This window comes from Seriola aureovittata, chromosome 14, assembly GCF_021018895.1.
Source record: "Seriola aureovittata isolate HTS-2021-v1 ecotype China chromosome 14, ASM2101889v1, whole genome shotgun sequence".
NCBI lineage: Eukaryota > Metazoa > Chordata > Actinopteri > Carangiformes > Carangidae > Seriola > Seriola aureovittata.
The window spans coordinates 19776590-19799132 of record NC_079377.1 but is presented as its reverse complement, the minus strand read 5'-3'; the positions used below and the strand labels follow the sequence as shown (position 1 = coordinate 19799132).

General features: G+C 39.2%; 2 protein-coding genes across 4 annotated transcripts; both read right to left on the bottom strand.

Moving 5' to 3' along the window:
- Nucleotides 1-464: 464 nt before the first annotated feature.
- On the bottom strand, nucleotides 465-15221 carry hhat (hedgehog acyltransferase). 3 transcript variants are annotated; one of them, XM_056396138.1, is made up of 12 exons: nucleotides 15074-15221; nucleotides 13409-13557; nucleotides 13251-13315; nucleotides 13004-13117; nucleotides 12712-12906; nucleotides 11125-11337; nucleotides 10676-10853; nucleotides 10228-10378; nucleotides 8199-8234; nucleotides 5640-5841; nucleotides 4862-5006; nucleotides 465-1397 (listed from the first exon to the last, which is right to left on the bottom strand). In XM_056396138.1, the coding sequence occupies exons 2-12, from the start codon at nucleotides 13527-13529 to the stop codon at nucleotides 1312-1314; spliced, it is 1506 nt and encodes a 501-aa protein (XP_056252113.1). In that variant the 5' UTR covers nucleotides 13530-13557; nucleotides 15074-15221; the 3' UTR covers nucleotides 465-1311. The 3 variants fall into 3 exon arrangements, with proteins under 3 accessions (XP_056252113.1, XP_056252114.1, XP_056252115.1); XM_056396139.1 differs by lacking the exon at nucleotides 15074-15221 and adding an exon at nucleotides 14038-15040; XM_056396140.1 differs by lacking the exon at nucleotides 4862-5006.
- Nucleotides 15222-15864: 643 nt separating this feature from the next.
- On the bottom strand, nucleotides 15865-21132 carry myoz1a (myozenin 1a). The gene is made up of 6 exons (XM_056396141.1): nucleotides 20904-21132; nucleotides 19103-19189; nucleotides 18317-18504; nucleotides 17519-17795; nucleotides 16803-16968; nucleotides 15865-16722 (listed from the first exon to the last, which is right to left on the bottom strand). The coding sequence occupies exons 2-6, from the start codon at nucleotides 19185-19187 to the stop codon at nucleotides 16488-16490; spliced, it is 951 nt and encodes a 316-aa protein (XP_056252116.1). The 5' UTR covers nucleotides 19188-19189; nucleotides 20904-21132; the 3' UTR covers nucleotides 15865-16487.
- Between the last annotated feature and the right edge of the window lie 1411 nt (nucleotides 21133-22543).

Genomic DNA, 22543 nt, shown 5'->3' with positions numbered 1-22543 from the left:
GAAAAGAAAAGAAAAAAAAAACTGAATCAACAAAACAGCAAATTGAAACCACAAATTGAATACTGTCTGTGTATCCAGAGCCTGATGCATCTAATTCCTCTGTGCCATAGAGATCCACTATTAAAAACTGAGCCACATTGTCACACTGGCAAACAGTCTCATTCATTAGTATGAACATGGGCACTGTGGTTTCATTTTTTACACTGTCCTGCTGCTGTAAATACTCACCACTAGAACATTTATGTATTAATTCGCTTCGAGTTGATTTAAGATAGGTTGAAGGAGTTTCTCAATCAGTGGGGGAGCAGTTTAACTGCTTCATCATATCCAAAAACACTGCACAGCTGAATGTCCATATTTTATATGACAGACTGTATATGGTTTCAGCAGGGACACTGAGGCTCATTGCATCATGACCAGCATCTATTATAAAATGGATAGAGAGATGGATTTTTGTATTCATGTAACTAGAAATACAAAGTTTTAATCCAAACACGACAACTGGTTCTGAATTTGGTTGACATTTTGAAGGTACAAGGTGATACATAACAACACATAAAAAAGTAAAACATAGTTTTTGTTATTGCTTTCCTCCACATTCCAGTGTAACTTTGTTGACTTGAAAGCTAGTGTGTAGTCGCTCTACAGCTTTTTAGCAATGCATCTACTAATACTAGTGTCATTCTACAGGGAAATAAGGACATTGATCGGGTTCTTGCTGCTCTAATCAGTCTTCTGTGTCTATTGACAACCTCTGAATACGCACCTGTTTTTGTGGCGAGCTGAAGGAGGATGGTAAATGTGAAATTAGCATTTCTCCAGCTTTCTGCACCGCTGAGCAATACCTTATCAGAGTCATATAACCGTGACAGATTCAAGGTCCATATTTTCCTTTACAGTTTCTTAGAATAACAGTGATTCCCTGCAGCTTAATGGGTAGAAAACATGCCTCAACACTGCCAAGGCAGAATATGACTTATATAGCAACTGCCCTTATTTTACAGCATCACTTTCATTCTATTACAGTTAATGTGCACTTAAATTTTCCATGGTGTATATAAAAAATCTATCCTTGGAAAGAATCAACACTGATCCTTTAAGTCTTAGCGTACAGACAGATTTTGCCCGGTCCCGCAGGTCGTGGAAAGTGGCTGCTCAGCTGCATTTCAGCCGGGTTAGGACAGGTTCAGTGGCCATGAGCCAGACTCGCCACAGAGATGCTGGGTGGTGGAAACGAGGCAGTGGACTCAGCAGGTTGTTGTGGTTGTCCGGCAGCACAGATTCTCACTCTGTTAACAAAGTCAAGGTGACTCATGGCGGGCGAGAAGTCCTCTCTAGTCCAATCTGTGCAAAGCAGTAGAGGAAGGCCAGCATAGGTGGGGCCATGGTCGACCAGCCTGAAATGAAAAGAAAACTGATATACTCATCTGTAACAGGGAATATTCAGATTTACAGAAAGGATCCTATGTTATGTACCGAGACTTGCATTCTTTTACAAGCTCTACAGAGACAGAGAGTAATAGTTTGGTCAGTTCTCTCTGCTGCACTGTGTTGTGTTAGGGTTATTTTCTTTTTCTATTTATAGCTGCTTCTTAGAGGGTCGAGCCGGCAGGTAAGGACAGCTGTCTGCACCTCCTCCCCAACTGGCGTGGCTCCAGATTATCTCAGTAACCCGCACCTGCACCCACAATGCTCTTCAATGGTCTATTCTTTTCTATTCATGTCAAAATCTAATTCACATACACACATGCTGCTTTATGCACAGCTGTACTGTCAGTTTCCTGTCTGCAGAAGAGAAAGGTGACGTGTGTTAAGGCTTGCAAAGCCATATTTTGATGATAAATATTTTTATGGTATGCTGAAGTGAAGTTTTGTTTTGTGCGGTTTGGAAATAAGCATTATTTTATACTTCGCGTTTGCCTTTAAAAACAGCCTTGATGATGTTTCCAGTCCATGCGAGGTGATTATTAATCACATAAGACATTTGAATCATTTTCAAGCGCACTTTTTGAATATTATGTAAATGAATCATTCAAAGCATTTTACCCTGCGTGCACCATGAGTAAGCCTGCAGTCGTACCAAGACGTCCCAGTGTTTTGTCTTTGCAGGTACATACATTTCATTAACACCCTCAGTGTGAAACATATTTCCTAAACAGTCATCCAACCGTTGCAGAAGACAAGCAAACACCACTAGCCAAATGTTATTAGGAGGCAAAGCTACTAATTACTAAGCCTTGGTAAAGAGCTGGAGAGTGGAAGATCTTAAAACCTATTTCCTCCAGTTGCATGTTACTATGGCTCTAATCAAACAGTGCTGTAATTACACCAGTTTCTTTTGCCACTTGATTAGCAGAGTGTGTCTAGTTCAAACGAGGTGAAAAAGGCCACTGGCAGAGAAGCAGCTCAAGACTAAATATAAAGCTGATTAGTGATCAGGAGGACTGCGCCACTCAGTAAAGTAGAGACTGACAACTTGTAGGTTTAGCTCTGATATTGTTAGATGGACAGAAACTAGGAACAACTCGTGGGTTTTAGAGAATAATACAGCGAGACTGAGCTTTTTTTTCAGCCTTGCTAGTGGCATCGCTCGAGGAATGGCAGTGTCTTTCTGATGGTCCAGAAATATCTCAATATTGGATGGACTGGCATGAAATCTGCTGAAGATAGTCACGGTACCCAGAGAATGAATCCTACCAACACTGGTGATCCCCGGACTTTTGATTGTTTGGTCTAAAAAACATCAGAAAATAATGAAAAATGAAGATAAGAATTTCTCAGAGCTTGAGGTGATGTCTTCAAGTAACTTTTTCCATTTGAGCAATATCGAAAACCAGAGGATATTTAGTTTACTGAAACTTTACACTGGAGTAAATGGAAAGTCGTCTCACAGGAGAAGCTGCAACAATAAAATATTTGGCTTCTGATTAAAAATGGAAATAATTCATTGATTATCAAAATACTTAACGATCACTGTCAACTAATTAATTCATTAATCATTTCACTTTCTCAGTGCTGACTAATATAAAGTAGAAGTACTGATTGATGACATAGTTTGGAGATGAGGAGTTTTAAGTGACTTCTTCATTTGAACCATAACCATTTCATTTTCATTACAGCCATTATAATTTAATGGGATGATTAATATTATTGAACTAATACGAAGCACTGTGTCTACTGGTATGTTACATTCTCAGGACCATGTCTTCAGAGTGATCTTATCAGTGGCCACTTACACTTACATTCTCAATATACACATACAGCTATAGACACACAGTGTGATGAGGAATTTGTTTTTCAGCAGAGGTCAGAGTGCAATTACGCTACTGCCTGCACTTGTAAAAATCCCAGACAGGCTGATTTAGAAGCATTGATTTCATGTTAATGAAGCAAACCGCAACTCCCCCCTCGGTGATTTATTACGCAGACATCACAGACATAAGTAATGACTTCAGGCATTTCTGGTGGATCCATTATACCTCAATTTAAAGTACAAAAACACAATTACTCAGTGGAAGCGACAACATTATGAAGTTGGGTATTCAAAGGTCTATTTAAAATCATGCATTGCCAAGTTTTATCTTTATTTTTAGAACTTTAATGGTCCGAGTGAATCGCCGTAAAAGCAAACTGAGATTCCCTGTTAGTTTCTAGTTCTTACTTTGAATAATTCACAACAGAAATGTTTTTTTTTCAAGCACGCTGTTCTTATTTTTAGGTTTCTGTTAACTTATTTACACCCGGGCTACAGTATTGTGTGTGTGAAAGGGGTCAGGAGTGCTAGAGGAAGCATAGTATTTTGCACCATTTGCTGTGAGCCTGCCAGGCTTCCCACAAATGATCACTGTCACAATAAAGCCTAACTGGTGACTAGAATATGACCTTCATCAGGCAGCAGATGTTTGATGAACCCCCTGTGCTCTACCTGGCCGGCAGAAAACAGCTCACAGACAAAGTTAGCGCCTAGCAGGTGACCACGGTTGAGCATTTAGCAGCTAAAGAGCCGGATAATTCCCTCAGGATTTGGTGAGGCAAAGAGAGAGACACAGGGAAAGTGAATTATGTGCCAGAAACACAACTTCAAATAAAAGCTAAAGTTGCCCTGTCTCTGCTCAGTGGTAAATAGGCAACTGTTTGTTAACATGTAACACTAGTACCTAGTACTAGTAACTTTATAAGATGTCAGTGTTGTGTTTACAGCTTGTAAACACAACAGCTTGTTCTGCTGCATCTAAGTGGCAAAAACTCAATTACCGGTGCTTTAAAAATGAGTAAACCATGCATTCTAATTCAGCATGAATTAACAGTGCTTATTAATAAATTATATGAGTTATATGATGTTGTATCAACACCGGGCTGAGCTCTCAGCGCTGACTCTGCAGCAAAGTGAAGCTCAGACTGCTTATCATGTGTGGACAGGCTTGTGGAGAGCCTGCCATCTTGCTTTAGGTACCAAATGAGGCAAATAAAGACACAGGGAGCAAAACAGGGACTGGCACAACCATGAAGCAGATGTTTCTCTATTTGGGAGAGTTTGCCCAAGCAGATGCTGAAAATGCCCCAGTAATGACCGCTGCCTCACTCATCCACTGAAAATACTGCTAAATATACAGACCTACTGAACGGCAGCATTTTTAATCACTGCATTATATTTTATTTATGATTTTATTTTCAGCCTATGTGAGCCGGCCCCTCTGTTGCTTTGGACATACTATGTTTAGCTGGAGGGAGCATCTGTGATGTCCTACAGTTCAGCATAATGTCTAATGCTCCGCGCATTTATAAATGCCAGCTGAAAATAAAGCAAAATAAAAAGCACCCACAAATTCCTATTGAGTGAGTGCTGAGGACGGCAATTTACCTTGAATGAAGACACGCTTCCAGAAGATTCTGCCAACATGTACCCCCCCAAGAAACACAAGATTAGACAGGATGAGCATGGCAGTGGAGAAGGCAGAGAGAAAGGCGATGGAACGCCTTTTCATCGCCGGAGAGAAATTCTGCTCCTGGGAAATCAGTAAATAAATAAGTAAATTGCAGGAGGACCACTAGAGATTTTCATTGTAAATCGGAAAACACAAAGAACACCAAAGCACCTGGCTCTAATGAACTGTGTGACCATAAACTAGGAGGATTACACAGTACGCCATTAGATTTGATTTTTATTTTGAGAACACAAACCTTCTCGCCAAGGCTAGAGGCCAAAACAGCAAAAGCAGCCTGAATTAATCTATTGTTAATGTATTGGAAACAGACTCTTCACTGTGACAATTAGATGTAGGGATGGGAATCCAGAGCCGGTTCCAGTAAAGAACCTGTTCCAAAATGTCCAAACTATTGGAACCGTTTGTCTTAGCTTATCAATTCCTGTTATCGATGCCACACAGAAAATTGATCAGGAATCATTAAAGGAATTGATAAAAAATTGGACCAATAAGCAGAATCCATAATGGCATTGGTATCAATAAAATCTTATCAATTCCCATTCCTAATTACATGTGACAGAATCCTCGGGGCATTCTCTTATTAAATCAGATTATGTGACCCCATCATGTCGGCACATCTTAACTGAACATCCAGTCGATAGAATAACCAGGGAATTTGATCCATATACAGTTTTGCTTGGATTTCAAACTTACAACAGTGGAGTGAATCAAGGGTGAAGCAAAGAGAGACTTCACTCCGTTTTCCACCAGAACTCCCGCCCAGTTCATCAGGGCCCAGTACTGTAAGTAGTCATGGCCGCCGTGCCACAGACAGACGAATCCGAACGCAAGGCCAGTGGATAACAACTTGTAATGAAGGCCGTGTCGTGAACCTCCCAACGGCACATAGATGTATCTGAAACACGAGCACAGACATGGTAAAAAAAAAAAAAAAGTTCTTCAATGCTATTAGAAATAAAAAAAAAAATAAAAGTCAAAGAAAAGCAGTGAAAGAAATGACAGACAGGCAATATAGTGAATTATTCGTCTTTAGCAGGACAGGGATATATCGCAGCCACTGAATAGTGCAGATGTAAAACAAAAGAGGAGAGAAAATGGCACCACAATGCACCAATGAATTGCAAAGAACACCTGTCACAGAAATGATCATGTCATATTCATTGATTTTTAATCAAGTAAACGTCGCTCTGACGTCCAATGTAAAAAATAGACAGATTGAGGGCCGACAGTTAAATGAAAGTAAATATCAACCACATAACTCACGCATGTGAATTTACAGTGGTTTAAATGAGATTACATCATATGCGGTATAAAGCTGTATATTTAACTAGCCCACTTGATGTGAATAATATCCCTCCTATCAGTAAAGAGTCTGGCACATGTGGTGAAGAGAAATGGTCTCAGATACTGTGAGAACCTCGTCTGTCCCAGAGGGGCCGACAGTCTCAACATGCTACATCAGTCCAACGCACGTAGAAACAAACATCACATTCTATCTGGTGTTGCTGAGCTGGGAACTAATTATCTCAGCCACCCTGTGGCTAATCAATGTTCCTGAAAGATGAGCCAGCATTTTCTGAGCCTTAAATAGAGTGGCCAGCTTGGCCATATTGGAAGATGAAAGTGGGTGCAAAAGCAGATGGAGAGGTACCAGTGTTAGAGCCAGAGCAAACTGAATACCTAAACATGCACAGTATCTATCCATCTGGTCAAATTATTTAAATGTAAATGGGTTTAAATCAGATGCCAATCAAAATATGATAATTTTGAGATATACATTAATACCTGAATAACGTGTATATCAACGTGTTATGTAATGCCTGACTACTGCGAACCTTTACAGAGTGACAATAGGAATTAGAAAGTCCGGCAACTTTTATTGTTGTTTCCTGAGCTCTCATACAGATACACAGTTTACATGATCTTTCTTGCTTTAAGTCCAATTGGAGCCAAATTTGAATGATGACCTCTACCCAAGCCAGTCCACGCCCCCCACTTACTTACTTAAAACTAGTTTATCCCAGGATTTGGGATCAAACACTCCTTCTCATACACAGCTGCAATAACATCATTAAAAAAACACAGAGCTCTTTTGTTGGCCAGTAACTGTATATGTGTGTGAAACAGAGAACCTGAGACACACGGCGGTGTACAGGAAGGGGAAAGCGTAGTGGAATGGCGAAGAATGAGCCACTTAGCTGCCCAGGGAGACAGGGTGTCAGTGAATCATGTGGAGCACATCATTTAACACCTACGCACTCATCTAGCCCTCTTCAGACAACTTCAACAGAATTTCAGAACTGCATTAAAACCTCTTTAAAAGCACTTTCACAAGAAGGAACGTCGGGGCATTATGTCATGGGTATCATTTTGCATCTGCAGTAGGATAATTGCAAGCGATGCCATTAAGCAGGAGAAAACAATTTCCAATGAACACAGATTAAAATAGAAAGTTGCATTTGCAATTTAAATTCTAGGATCTTGAGCAAATGAATTGGAGCCACTGCCTGCTATGCCGTATTTCATTTTAAACTCATCTTTAACATTTGAAAAGCAGATGCACATGTATAACATCAAACGTGACAAAACAGAAGAAAACAACCAGACAACACAAATATTAATTAGCAAACAATAACCAAGACGAGGGAACATTTTCACAGAATATCTCTGACAACCGTGCAACTCTAGTGTTGCCTTAATGTAGCAACCCGCATCTACCAAGCGGACCATAAACTCTCAATAGGCTGCATTCAGCCAAGTGTGCATCATTAGCAGACGAGCTAATAGTGTGCGCTGTCCAAACTACAAGTGAGCAAACACATAATGCCCCCATTACATATGCACATATTAAACAAGACGGCATTTCTCCGGGGTGCAGGAACAGTAACACAACAGAGGAACTATTCACCAACAACATGCAACCTCATAATCATGAGAAAGCCTACATGCAAATGCAGCATCCTTGTCCATTGTGATGACACACACTGGCAGGCAGCTGGAGAATGGCACCTTTTTTTTTTTTTTTTAAGATATTCAACTGACAAGTTCAATACCCAACAGGAAATGAGCTCTTCACAGTAAGTGTGCAATAAATAACAGATACAGTATGATTAAACACACGCTGTTCCAAATATTAGAAATATAAGATAAGATAGATAGGTATCATTTGATTTTTATTAAATGACATTTCACACTTTTAGTGCACATTAACATCTGAATTAGTCTGTCCACCGCTCATGAAGTGGCTCTTACCTGATGAGCCATCGATACAGCCCCTCGTCAAAGTGCCTGAGAGTTAACAAAAAAATAAAGAATATTTGAGTCACAAATTTACATAATAATGTAGCACTAACACCTGAGCACTGGGCTTCATATAAACTGAGGCATGTGCAGTCTGTATGATGCATGTGTGTTTGTGTGCTCGCGCTCTGTCATTAAGAAGATTAGAAAAGGCGTTTTTCTTTTTTTATTTGCTCTGTCTGTCTATAAACTGGAGCTGTTTGCTCAGTGATGTCGGTGGACAGCTTTATGCATTCCATCAATGTTGTCAACATTGGCCAGCTCAGCACACACAGGCTGGGTTGGAGTGCATCAGTGTCAGCACATTGATGGCCGAGCTAGGCTACAGGCGATGCATTTTTACTGCAAAACCAAAAACACAGCCCTACATCTCAACTTTATGTTCTGCTCTGTATGAAGGCAGCATTTTCTCAGAGTTATTTACATTGAGGAACAGAGTGACACTGCTAATTTTATGGTTTTTATCATACGGTTTTATTGTATATTATGAGGTTTGCATTTAATTGCATGTTTGTTCTGTTTAAACCTTGTTCAGACCCTCAGTTGTCAGTTTATTAGGTACATCGAGCTAAAATGAATGCAGCTTAACACAACATTCCTGCTATAAATCCTCCCTTTATGAAGGTTTAATGTTCAGTTTGTATTGAAACTGTTTTAGAGAGATGTTAATTCAACTTTATGTTAGTGTTAGTACATTTGCCTCGCTTTACTTTAATTATTTTATTGCCTTATGCCTGCCCTTTGTAAAGCACTTTGTACATTCTGGCCATATAAATAACTTTATTATCACTATAATTTTTGAGGCTACAGTTTGTGCTGCTGTGCAACTGTATTGCATTATACAGAGAGGCATTTCTCTTATTTAGCCTCCCCTTATTGATATAAATGAAGTGGATTAAATAATAGAAACACCTGTCAGTATAATGCAACTAGTTCAACGACACCACAACCTGCAGTCTCCAAAATGATCATTCAGTTGAATCAAGGCAGTTTAAACACAAACTGAATATTACAACCCTCATGAATGTAGGATTTATTGCAGGACTGTTGTATTACACTACATTATTTTAGGCTAAGTGCAGCTAATAAACTGGCAACTGAATGTATGTTACAGCATATTTTGCAGCATATTTGTCCAGAAGTGGTGTGCATCCTGGAGGACCTTTAGCCTTTTTTTTTAAGAATATGAAGTCTTACTGATTTAGGATCTTTATCCCTGTGTAACAAACGCTGCAACGAGTGTGTTCATTAATATGAGCAATTGTGACCCCTTCAGCATAAACCAGGCATAGTCCTTTCCTTTGCTTTGTAACAAAAGTGTTGAAAGGGGTTAATAAATGAACCAGTTATAACGACATTTAATTTCATAATGTCCAGTTTTTTGTGGAGGACAGAAATAACTCATTACTGAACTGAACCGGAAAAACAAAGTAGCTTTCCTGTTTGGTGTAATAACTGGATTGTATAATATACTCATAAACTGGAAACTGTCAGATCACATTTAAAACTGACACACAGTTGTAATTCGCATTTTAGTTTTTGGTGATTTTTAAAATGCAGATGTGTTTGGTTTTGTTTCATGAATTATATTTCGGACAGCTGCTACAAACCTGTTTTTATTTAGAGAGGAAAAAAGGAAAAGATTTGGTCTGCAAACACAGAATCAGTCCTAGTGAACAAACCATTTCAGCTTGAGTCTGAAAGAATGATATAATATTCCTGGTGCTGAGGTGACCTATTGTTCTGATGGCCAGTAATAACAGAAGATGAGACAATTCACTGTGCCCAGTCTGAATCTGATTGCCAAAGCACAGTGTGCACTCAAAGCACTTCACATTACATGTACCTTTTCCTCGAGGATAGCAGGGATGCTAGCTTTACCAGTACCTGGAGTGTTGAGGAATTCTGGCTGCGAGACCAGTATAATACTATATTTATGTCAATGGTGTTAACTGGCGTGGGTTCCGGTATATGATCTTACCTCCACATCCCTGTGAAACTGTACATGATGCTGACACAAGAAGGAAGCTTTGGGGGAACTAGTTTATCCACAGTAGCCAACATGGAGGGAAGGCCAAAGAGTACCAGGTACTTCACATAGAAGAACTGGACCAGGGCCAGGGCCAGACCGCCTGTGAAGCAGAGAGAAGGTTTTCCAACAAATATAGGACTCCAAGTGAAAGGGAGCATTTCAAATACAAACAAAATCACACATCAGAAAAACTGGATTATGACTCGTGAGCAATGACTGAGTCAGTAATCAGCATATCTGATGGGAGTTTTAGAACCAACTAAATCCCGTGGGGGTAAAATGTTTTGAAATTCTGCATCTTGAAAACATGTTGAGTGTGTCTGAGTGGCAGGGGAACATTAAAGCTGAAATGATTCTGTGAATGAAAGCCAAAAATACATCCAGTGTAAAGACTTACCCAAGGCCCAAGGAGGAAGAATCTCTAAATAGGTCTCATTAGACTGGATGGAGTGCATGTACATTACATGGATCATGTATTCTGCAATGCACCACCACAGTATGATCCGTCCTGATCTGAGTACCAAGTAACTAAAAGCAGAATGGTCCCTGTCACTCTCCTCAGCAGACCTCCGCATCTGCAGGTGGAGAAAATGAGCATGTTGTTAACGGGTCCTGCATGTATCACCACTACCAAAAGACCAAATAATGAACATGCACAATGAACATGTATATATCAAATCAAAAGATGGGTATGAAAATGTTCACAAAGTGATGTGGAAGTGATCAGACATCAGTGACCTGAGAGATGACCTCCAGCAATCACCCTCCAGAATAAAAACAAAACAGGCTAAATTTCTTTTTTGTAAAAGTCTCTATTTCAGGAGTAACATCTGATGGCTCTTTTACCTGCTCAATGTAGTCTTTGTACGTGATAATGGGTCCATTGTAGAAAAAAGGATGATAGAAGGTGTATGAAAACAACCAGCAGAGCTGCACAACTCCACCATGTTCACTTGGGCACCAGCAATGCTCCAGACTGAAGCTGATGAAGCGTAGACCACAGACAGCAACACTGAAGAGCAGCAGATAGTACTCCTCCTCCGTCTTGTACCAGCCTCTCTGTGAAATACAGTGGGAAGGCCAATTATTTTAAGACATTTCTGGGGACTACTTATATAAATAGTGACAGTTTGACACTAAATTTTGATTCGCTTTTAAAATCACTCTTTACCAAATGAGAAAATTAGCAGTTTCCGAAATACTAATAAACAAATGCTTCAGCCAAATTTTCATGAGGTCAACCTTGGGAATGACATTGCTTTCGAAGCTGTGCTTGAACACAGGAATCAGTTGTATCCAATTGCATGTGTGTAGAGGGGGGTGAGCACAGGAGGGGAAGGGGCAGATTTTAAGAGGCATGCAGAGGTCTGTCGGGTCAATGTCACTTTCTAAATTCAAATTTCTAACTTTTGTGACTGGAGCACAGTTGCCCGGCTGTAACCATGCTTGATGTGTCAGATAATGTGCAGTTAAAGGATGTTTTCAGAGGAGATGATAGACTATCATACAAGTAGTGAAATACTAAGAGCCAGTTTTCATAACAATCATCGAAGTAATGAATGGAATTAAGTTCCTAATTGTGTTCATCATTGTGCTGTATTAAATAAACTGCAGTTTAGTTAAATTTAGTTATCACTGCAACGAATGTTTGACTTTGAGAATATGAGCACCGTCTGTCATAATCTGTCCCACTGCTTCTAACATTTTCACATTCTTGAAAGAAGATACTGAGTTTTTCATCTTCTAATCCTCAGGAAAAACTGGAACTAATCTGCTTGACACGTATGTTTCCAATAAATTCACTGAACTTTTACAGATATAGAATAATGGAGCTGGACCAATTGGCTTAACATCCCTTCAGTATCTTGCACCCCCTTGTGTTCTTTGTAAATATGACATTTAGTGATGATCAAATAGTGATAGCTGATTGAACAGTGATTCTCAAATTTTTATTATTAAAGGACTTGGGGGTGAATTGACTATGTGACATGCCGATCTTAAATTGATAAGAATGGTGGCCTTTATCGTGGAGAATTTTAATTTGGTTTAATAACAGTATTATTGCTTTATGTACCTGTTTAGCCTCATTTACATTGAATGATTTTATCAACATAGAAATGCAAAAGTAGTTACAGAAATTACAAAAATTTTTTTCTTGATGTAGTAAAAGTGATTGGTTTTTTGTATTATTTTTGTTCTTGTTTTAGAACCAAATTCACATTCACACACACACCAATAGAGATGCTGGCCTCCATTCATCCTAAATCTTATGGAGTTTTGTGACTCAGGAAAAAACACTGAAAAATATATTCAGAAGATTCAAATTTAAATGGAAAAACAACTTTTTTTATTTTAATTTGAAACTTTTAAATGCAAGATAAAGATACCCCCATCCGAAACCAGGAACAAGAATAAATGAGGTGATAAACCCACCTGGACCTCTTGAAGTGGTTGGATGTGAAGTGTAGAGAGCAGCAGCAGATTTAAAGCCCAGGACAGAGCAGGTTTGCGCAGTTGGGCCACTGAAAAGGACAGTCCCAGATGTACCAGCAGCACACTCACACCTTTAACCCCCAACACGCTGCTGGCTGCTAAGACGCCATATATGGTGAGTGCTGGCACCCTAAACTGTTGGAGGAACATGAAACGTGTTGGATTGAAACATCTCCCTGATAATAGCTACAGTCCACTTAACAAATACAGCACTGTAGAAGTTGCTTCCTACCTTGGGATAAAAGATGCTGGTCAATCTTGATATGATGCCATGACCAGTGAGGGTCCAAAGTAAAGATGTCTTCGCCCATTCAGTCCAGAAACTCCACTCAAAGTCTGATGGGTCCTGAAAAAGACAACTAACTTTAACGGTGCGATTAAGCCCTAATTTTTTAAAAACTGAAACTAAATTGAAGCAAGCTTTTTGAAGCTTTTTAGTTTCTGTGACACAAAATCTCTCATATTAGGACTGGACTTACCCTTTTAAAACCCTTAAGAAGGCCTTTTTCCAACTGCAATCCTCTTTCTAGTCCCGCTTCATGTTCTGAGGTACAAAAAGGAATTAACTTCAGTTTTCTTATAACATTTCACTTCAATTCACTGTACCAATATATTGATATCCGTCCATCTACCTTACCTTTGGAGAACCTGTGCAGTTGGTAGAAAGAGTAGAGATGCGAGCCAAAGGACAGCACCCAATACGCAAGGATCTCTGTCCATGGCAGGGGTGCCAACTGGGCCTTTGATCTAGATGTCATCAGGTTAAATCACTGTGCTATAATGGACCTGAAACAGAGTGATTGAGAAACATACAGTAGTTTGATTCTTTTTCAATTCACATGAACTGCTAAATGGTGCACAGCTGTTGAACTTCAAAATTATCGGCAAAAGAAATGCTAAGATGTGTAAAACTGTACTCATTTATAGACCCAGATCATACTAACCTTTAATGAAATTGAAGAACAATTTATGTTAATTTATCAATTAGTTATTTATTTATGGTATGGTTTATTTTCTGTTAGAGGTATATGTGATCTAATTTGTGATAGTTTGTTTGATTTTATTTTTATTCTTTGCCGTGTGTGACTTGCCTTGTTGTTTGTAAACGTATTTTCTCAATGAAGCACAAAAAACATATTTCACAGCTTCAGATTCAGAGAGCTAAACATGTTTTAAGTTGGTCTTTTAAAACATGTTTTGCTTTACTTGAAAAACAACGGAAACTTGTTGAGACTTGTTAATATTATTTTCACTGTACTTACTTACCCAAACGAGAATGTTTCAAACCGTTATCAAATAGAAATCACTGCCGTTGCTAGGTAAGATAGTTTTCTTTGCTAGGTAACGCTGCTGGTTCCCAGACGTTGCAGAATATGACGTCGCCCAACCGTCATAACCGCCCTTGCTTTCAGGTTGGAAAAAAAAAGAAGTATTTCCAGGTTGGGCAGTTTTTCTTTAATTGGTTAATTTCTCTTTAATTGATTGGGTAATAATTGATTCGGACGGGTTGTTATGATTTGTGATAATTTTGAACCATTCAGACGGTTTCCACCTACGAGAGGTTAGTCTAAATTCCAGGGGTTTAAACTGAAACGTGAGTCAAAGATTAGCTGTGGACGATCAACAGTTGCAGCAGCAGTGGTGGCAATTCAGGTAGGCTGCTTTACGAACCCCTAGCGCCCGTTTTCAGCAATTTCTGTGAAACATTGTAGTCTTAGCTCAGTTAAATACGAACACAGGATGGATAGGAGGATATCATTAATTTATCGCAAAAGAAACGTTCATAAACCCGTGTAGCATCATAGATAAAAAGGCGCACCCTATAACTCCAGAACTTGGCTGTGAATCATCATGTTTTTAGGTTTTCTTCCGCATCAAAGTAATTCGTTGATAGTTGTCAGAACAGCAAATAGCATGTAGCAATCACGAACATCTAACGGTGAATTCGGCTGACTTAGTTTCCCAAAATGTAAACAAATATAGATTAAAACGAGGCGATTGGGTTGGTTCTACAGTCAAATTGGGTTACTTTTTGTCAGACGAATATGGCAACACTGCGAGGCAAACGGGTAAAATAAAGACCAAATTCGGTAACGTTACTTGGCATCCTCTGGGCATTTGAGATTATGATGAGACCACTTAAACAAAGTATACGTGTGTGTACACATTTTCGTGCTCATTTGGCCATTTGTTTTATTCCCATATTGCTGAGTTACATGAAAACGTAAGCTATCCTCGTAGAATGACAGTTAGCTAACGTTAGCTAAGCAAGCTAATCATTGAAACAAGTTTGCAGTGTTACCTAATAATACTGGGCTGGTGTTCATTGCGCCGCTGTAAATTGTAGACTGCACTGTCTGACACTGCTTAGACCGTAGGAACATACCGCTAGTACACTCCTGTTTCCCACCTACTGAATTCTCCTTCTTTAACCCTGTTCCATTTTGGCAAATCACTTTTTCTCAGAGCATGACCGCCCCCATCTGTGCCGGAGTGGGTCGTCAGCTTATGCCAGGAAAACCTACTGTATTTGCTGTAGGTTTTAGCCTTATACTGTAGCCTATATAATATAATCTTCATATACAATCAGTGGTTTTTGCCTGAGGTGGAAAGTAATAAGTCATATAGTCAAGTTATAACACTCCTAACTCTCAGCCTAATGTGTATTTTTACTTTTTTAAATTTTAAGTACATTTTGCTGTTAATGCTTTTGTGCTTTTCTAAAATTATGGATGCATTTTTAAAATATGGTCATGCTATTTTTACTTAAGTAAAAGATCTCAATACTTCCTCCACCACTGGTTTTAGCCTGCATCTTTGATATGATCTGACAAAGGGAAACCAGTAATAACAGTAAGATGAAAATAAGAGATATTTCTCATGGAACGTCATACCCTGATATAATAACTGAAAATATGATTGATGACACAGTAGCAAAGTGGAGTTGACATTGGCCCTCCTTTTGATTTTTAAATGTGAAGCTATTTTGGTCAACACTATAAGATTACTGGTATTTGTGTGCAAATATGGAAAACCTGGGAAAACAAACAAACACAGGAAATTTAATTGGTAAGGATTTTCACACACACAAAATAATTTCCCCTGACATTTTAATCACTCTACTAGAGGACTGTTACAATTTAAATGGTTAACTGTGGATAAACTGTTGGTTAGTGAATCAACAACTGACTCTATGCGTGCATCCTGAATTAGACAGGTTTGTAGCATTTTCATAGCTCAACAAAAGATCGGAGATTCTTAACAACAAAAAAGGCACAAGGAAATAACAAATATGGTAACAAGTTGACATGAAGACAGTTTGTTCAACAGTAATTGGCATAAATCAATCCTTCATACATGATTCATTCTTTCCTCATTGACAAAATCTGCAACTTTTCACAAAAACAATAACTTTTCTGACAAATTAAAGGAGTGTTTAGACTCCACTTATGAACTTAACAAATTAAATGTTTGATGTTTCATATTCTTGTAACATCTAAACTTTTTTCTTTGCCTTACAACCAAATACAGAGCAAGAACATGACCACATTTCATGTATGATTTCAGTTATCCACACAGAGATTCAAATTCATCAGTACAACAGTTAATTGTAAGCTCATCTATGGTGTCTGTGCATGCTAGTGTGTATGCATGCATTCATGCTTGCGTGTGTGTATGTGCACAGTGAGTGAGTGATCACAGTATGAATATTTTTTTCACAGCTCGTCGGTCTCTCCATCGAAGGGCACAGCATCATTCTCCATATGGAAACTGCTGGGCTCACTGCTGCCCACCCAGCCAATAGGAGTGCGGTTGAAGGAAGGCCGGCAGCCGATCTCATGCTCGTACACCACTGCTGGTTCAGGCTCCTCTTTGGTCGGCTCGTTTTCTGGCAGCTGGAATTTCAGGAACTGGCTGGCCTTCTCGAAGCCACCAAAGGGCATGGCAGTCCTAGCAAAGCAAGGTAAGAGGATTATTAAAGCCCCTTTTTGTCACAAAGCTCCTACAAAGTCAGGTCCTTAGGGAAGTACCTGTTGAAGGATTTGTATTTGGGCAGATCCTTGTGCTCAGCGGGACCAGGCATTGCTGTTTTCAGAGTGGCAACCAGACCCGCATCACCCTTCATGGCCTTCTCCCATGGCGATATGTATGTCTTCACATGAATAAGCTTCTTAGATGTGTCATCTGTTCCACCTCCTATAAGTGCAACATGCACCGCGGGAGCATATGATATGATGTTTGTGGAAAAACATTTTGAGAAAAACATTTGTTTACTTTATTTATGTATTTTTTTTGGCTGAGAGTTATACAAGATACCACTTATATAATACCACTCTCATGTGTGTGCACTAAATATGTAGTTTGAGCCAGCAGGTAGTTAGCTTAGCTCAGAACATTTATTGGAAACATGGGGAAGCAGTTACCTTGGCTCTGTCCAAAAGTTAAAAAAAAAGTCTTCTTTAAAGTCCACAAATTAGTACATTATATCTCTAACACACTGTTACAGGGGTTATGTGCTTGACTATTTCTTGACGGGGTGCATAGCTTCTCGGTGTCTGCAGGTTGCCTGACCACCTCACAGGGACGACAATCTTTATGTCTGTACAATATGTTTAATATTTTCTGTGTTTATTTATTTTATCATCAATCCTTTCTTGTGGATGTGTATTTAAATCCTTTGTGCAGAAAGAGGCACCGTGCCATAAAACAGAATCCCCCTAAAAATGAGCAAAAAAGTGATACCAACCTTTTAGTGGAGACCACCCACCGGCTCCTTCACCTTTCCCATGGTCACCTCCACCCAGTCCTCCTGCACCTCCTGCTCCTCCTGCTCCTCCCGCTCCTCCTGCACCTGCACCTGCACCTTTACTTCCAGGCTTTGGAGGAGGCACAGGGGCTCCTCCTCCAGTGTGTAGCCCTATGAAATTCAGTCCACCCTGCTTGCTAACAAAATGCCCACCAAGGTTTATCATCTGACTGCCCATCTGACCTCCCAGAGAAGGAACAAACTGCTGGAGGTGTTCCTGAAAGAAATGTGATCAAAATAACCAACCATACATCAAACAGTACATTCATTTGTATCTGCTGATTAAATTTGTTTCTTCTTCTTGATGTTATACCTGACATTGCTGAGTACTCTGAGCCCTTTTTGTGTATTAGAGATCTTAACCTGCTTCCAGATAATTAAAAAAACATAATCTTGCTTGTTTGATTGATCAGTAATAATCTATGACCAAGAGTTTAACCATAATTGGTCCAGGTGACTTGAAATGTAAAAGACCAAAGACGTCCATTTATAGATGTCCTAATGCTATATTTCTTTCAAATGGTTTTAATATGAATGAAAATTAGATTATAAGGTGACAAAAATAAAATGTTTCTTCAAATATTGCCATATTTCTCCGAGTTTCAAGGTTGGTTGAAGGTTGTTTGTGGCATTTCTTGGTGCATTATACATATTGTACCATTTGAGAATAATTTACTTTGAAATTACAGAGAGTGATTGGATTTTGTTTTGTTTTTTCTCCACTAACTAGGCTCTCACCATTGACTCACTGCTGAAGATGTCAGGATTATTCTCATAGATGAACTTTTCCACTCTCTTCTGCCTCATCTTGAACATCTTGGAGCCTCGGTTCTTCATCAGGGAAAGCTCCTCCAGCATGATGTCTTTGGGAGTCCTGATCTTTGTTCCCAGGTCGAACTCAGATGCCTCCGGCTCCGACTCATACTCTAGGTAAGGGACACCCAAACAAATGGGCTAAGCATTTGAAAATGTGATAACAAAATTTTACTCAGAAGTGTAGAAAGTTTAACTCTTTCATATTTGATGAACTTGCACAAGGTAAATTGACCAGAGAAATGATCATTCACTGGCATGCTTAATCATTTCTGTTGAAAAGATTTGTCTTCATAAACAAAAATGTTTTGTTTGTCCTTGTAGCAGGATTATGATTCTCAGTAGTAACATGCCAATGTGAAAAACTAGGACAAGAATCACAAAAAACTTCAATCAATCAGCAACCAATCTTGTCTGATGATGGGTTGTTATGATATTGACATAACTGTAATCAGAACATTCACTAAAGGATAAGTTTAACCTGCTTGTTTAAACACACCTTCAGTATTCCCTCATCCTCTCTGTCTATGCATTTACTTTCCTCTTTCCTCTGAAACATTTAAAATAATAGATAATAGATTTGTACCCGCCTACAGTAACTATCACCTATCAGCCAGTCATTTACATAAACTTTGTTTATATGACAGAACTGTACTGAGCAAGGTATCCCAGCCATATGGAAATTTGATTTCACATTCATGTCAGCCTTACCATCCTGAGCGATATGTGATAGGTCAGTTATGATCTTGGAGGGCTTTTTCCGCTTGTTTACGGGGGCAGGTGTTCCCAGAGGCATGTCTGGAAGGCCAGGAGAGAATATTGTGTAAGCAGTAACAATTTTGGGTTGCAAACATACAGAGGAAAAAACCCAGGGATAGAAGTAATGAAAGTGAACCTCTTTCTTTCAAGAGACAAAAACAAAGTAATGTAAGAGTTGTTTTTCTTTGTTGTTAAGCGACACATTTTGAATGTCCAGTACAAAATTAGACTAAAGCAAGAAGAGGAATTAAAAGAAAAAAAGTAAAGCAAATAGTGTTTTCAATGCAGCAACTTGAAGAAGTTGTGCTTGGTGTCTTGAGTTATATAATATAATTCACATAACATTGGCCAAGGAATATTTATTGATAGTAATATAACTCTAAATCTGCATAGCCTCAGGTTCAGACTAAAATTCAAATGCACCAAAAGGATTGTTTTTGTTTTAGTTTTCAACCAGCTCCTCAAGATCACTCTTCTCCGTCAACACTTACAGCCATCAACAACCCCTGAAAGTGAATCCAAAGGACCTGAATGTAACGGACAGGCAGCACGAGCCCTGCTCATTTTTCAAGTTCAAGGAGGGATGTCAGTGCCCTCAGATTCCCCACATTCTCCAGTGAAACAGATGTCTGCCTCAAAGGAAATGTATAGCTTAATGCATGTTTCTGTTTTGTTTGGGGTTACAAGAGACTGAGTCAACATAAACAGAAGCATGCTGTGGTTTAGGCAAAATGGATGATCAATGCACCCTGGTGCTATTCTACTGCAGTAGAAGTGAAGGTCTCAAGATCATAAAATAGCATTTGGCATTATTCATATCATCTGATCATATTCCCCAATCTGCAGCCTGCATGGGAACATGTTGGCGGGGGAATCTGGGAGTAATACTTTGCTCTGTCTCATCTTTCAAGATATGAATCACTGTTGAAGCAAATTCGCATTAATAACCATTTTTTTCTTATAACCTCCCTAGTGTGGGATACGCATCTGGGTCTTACATTATCTCATTTGCTTATGTCACGCTGTTTTTTACCTTTCTACATGCATATCAGCACCTTCAGCTCTCAGTAGTTTCTTTAATTCCCAATCAAGTAGGAAAACATCACATCTCATCTACTGGCTGTAACTCAACCCACTGCAGCTATTTTTAAAAGCCATTTCCAGCCAAGACATTTTAGCGACATGTAATGGCGTCATTCGACTATCAAATGGGCTTGAGACAACCCTTAAGGACACAATACACACCTCCAGAAAACAATTCTGAGTGTATGTTTGAACTGCTCTCAAAACATGAATGAGGTCTGAGTAGTTGTAGATGTTTTGGACAGTGCTTTAATTCCCTTAAATAATTACAGGCTTAGGGACCACTTGTGCTCAGATTTAACAACCCCATGTCAGGGTTTAGTAACACCATATAAAATCTCTGTAACGCCCACAGAGAGGGAGGGTCAGCACATTCACTCATTCCCTTGGTCATTTTAAGACGTACCAAGAAAATCTAAAAGCAGTAAAGTGATTCCCAGAGCCATTTGTTGGGAGAATCAAAAGCGTTTTCACCAAAAGCAATAATCTGGTTTTCTGAGTTGTTGAGGTCTTCTTCTGTAATTTTTTCCGCTCCACAACTCAGAGAAATTATGTTTGGGAATATGTTGCACGTCTTTACTCTCGCTTTTTTGTAGGAGCCAGACTTAAAATCCAAACTGTTGGTTGATTAGTAGAACAAAGCACATCGATGGGATGCAGATCCACTCACCGGGTTTTTGTTGTAATCCTTGTAGGAGAAAGAGACCTATAAATACCAAACAGAGAAGAGGAGACCCAGGGTTCAATTCTGGTGATCTCAATCACAAGTTTACAAATCCCTCAGTGCCTCTGACCCTACGTATGGCTGGACCCAGGTCCCGAGAAGTGCAAAAGCCACCCTACACTCAGATGGCAGATCTTCCAGAGGGTTGGGGGTGTGGGTGGCAGCAGTGTTGGTGTCAAGAAGGGAGGAGGAGGTGGTGGTTTAGCTTAGGGGTATGAATAGGGATGGGGGGGGGGAGTCTCTGTTGGCCAGCTGAAAATGCTGATGGTGATATTAAGGGAACAAAATCATTCTCACAGATGGGTCAGAAGCCTATATTTAGTAGCAAAGAACGTGGAGAACAGAACTCAGCTATAAGATAACCTCAGAGGACTCTGGGGTGTGTTTGGGGTACACAGACCAACTGATAGAGAGGGAGAGAAGAGTATATACAAGTGGACAGTGCAAGTTTAAGGTTAAGTATATGTGCGTATATTAGGGCCAAGTTTGTGTTTCAAAGTGAGGGTTAGCTCCTTTACTCCCTACATTACTCTAACGTGACACTAGATTGTCACATTTTCAGTTCCTCTGGATCATCATGTGGATGTCATGATGGACACGTGGAGACAGAGCTGTCAGATACTCTATCTTTGTCTGGCTAAAACAGCTTGTGCAAACACTACTGTAGCATCCAAATACTAATACCAATTAAAGACAGTACATGTTTTATCATTCTGCTATGCTTTGTAGTTTTCTTCATTTTGGGAGTATTGTAGTATGAATGCATGAAAACAATTTTAATTTTATTTTAAGACAAAATTACCTTAAAGTGCAATAAAAACATCTGACATCCACGGCCATCATAAAGTGTGCTCACTCCAATTGAGACATTTCACTCAAAACCACAAATATGTAAAAGTGAGGGAATCACCAAAGTCTTTTGAATTCATCACCTCAGAACCCCAAATGTCTGAACAAAATCTCATGGCAAACCATCCAATACTTGTTGAGATAATTCAGTCTTCACCAAAGTGGTGGACTCACCGACAGACTGCTAACGTGGCTAAAATTTGTAAAATTTAAGAATAATGAATAAAAAGTAATTATAGGTAATTTTTGTGTAATTGTAGAATGTAAACTTCTCGTCATTAAAACCCACAAAGTCCTAGATTCTACGTGGTAGCTATGTTTTATATAACACTAAATCATTCTGTATATTTTTATAAATGAAAAATAATGATCACAAAAGTATGCATATCACGTCTTTCATTAGGGCTTATTAGTGTTAATATCTCATCTCGTCTTACCATATACTGCTGAAATGTCATGTCTGTGCAGCTTCAGTTGTGTTTTTGAGCGTGTTTTCCTTACCAATCTAAGTGTAGTTGTTTTATTTAAATGCAATACTGAACTTGCTGATCTCTAGTATATGTGTGGATCTGTATAACTCGTTTAGTTTTGTATATACAAAAGTGGTACATTTTTTAGCCTGGAATGTGGGCAATTGTCCAACAACAGTGCTTTTGTTTATCATAAGTTGGTCTTTTATATTTGGCATAGTTCTGCTTTATTTTAAGCATGCTCTTGTCCAGTCTCCTCTTGGAATA

Excerpts from the sequence above, each read along its gene's own strand:
- hhat (XM_056396138.1), bottom strand. The coding sequence starts at position 13,529 with ATGACATCTAGATCAAAGGCCCAGTTGGCACCCCTGCCATGGACAGAG. Across the intron at positions 13,316-13,408 it reads ACTGCACAGGTTCTCCAAAG|AACATGAAGCGGGACTAGAA; the intron begins GTAAGGTAGATG and ends TTTGTACCTCAG. Across the intron at positions 8,235-10,227 it reads AGTTTCACAGGGATGTGGAG|GCACTTTGACGAGGGGCTGT; the intron begins GTAAGATCATAT and ends GTTAACTCTCAG.
- myoz1a (XM_056396141.1), bottom strand. The coding sequence starts at position 19,187 with ATGCCTCTGGGAACACCTGCCCCCGTAAACAAGCGGAAAAAGCCCTCC. Across the intron at positions 18,505-19,102 it reads ATCACATATCGCTCAGGATG|AGTATGAGTCGGAGCCGGAG; the intron begins GTAAGGCTGACA and ends TCCCTTACCTAG. Across the intron at positions 16,969-17,518 it reads TGGGTGGTCTCCACTAAAAG|GAGGTGGAACAGATGACACA; the intron begins GTTGGTATCACT and ends TTGCACTTATAG.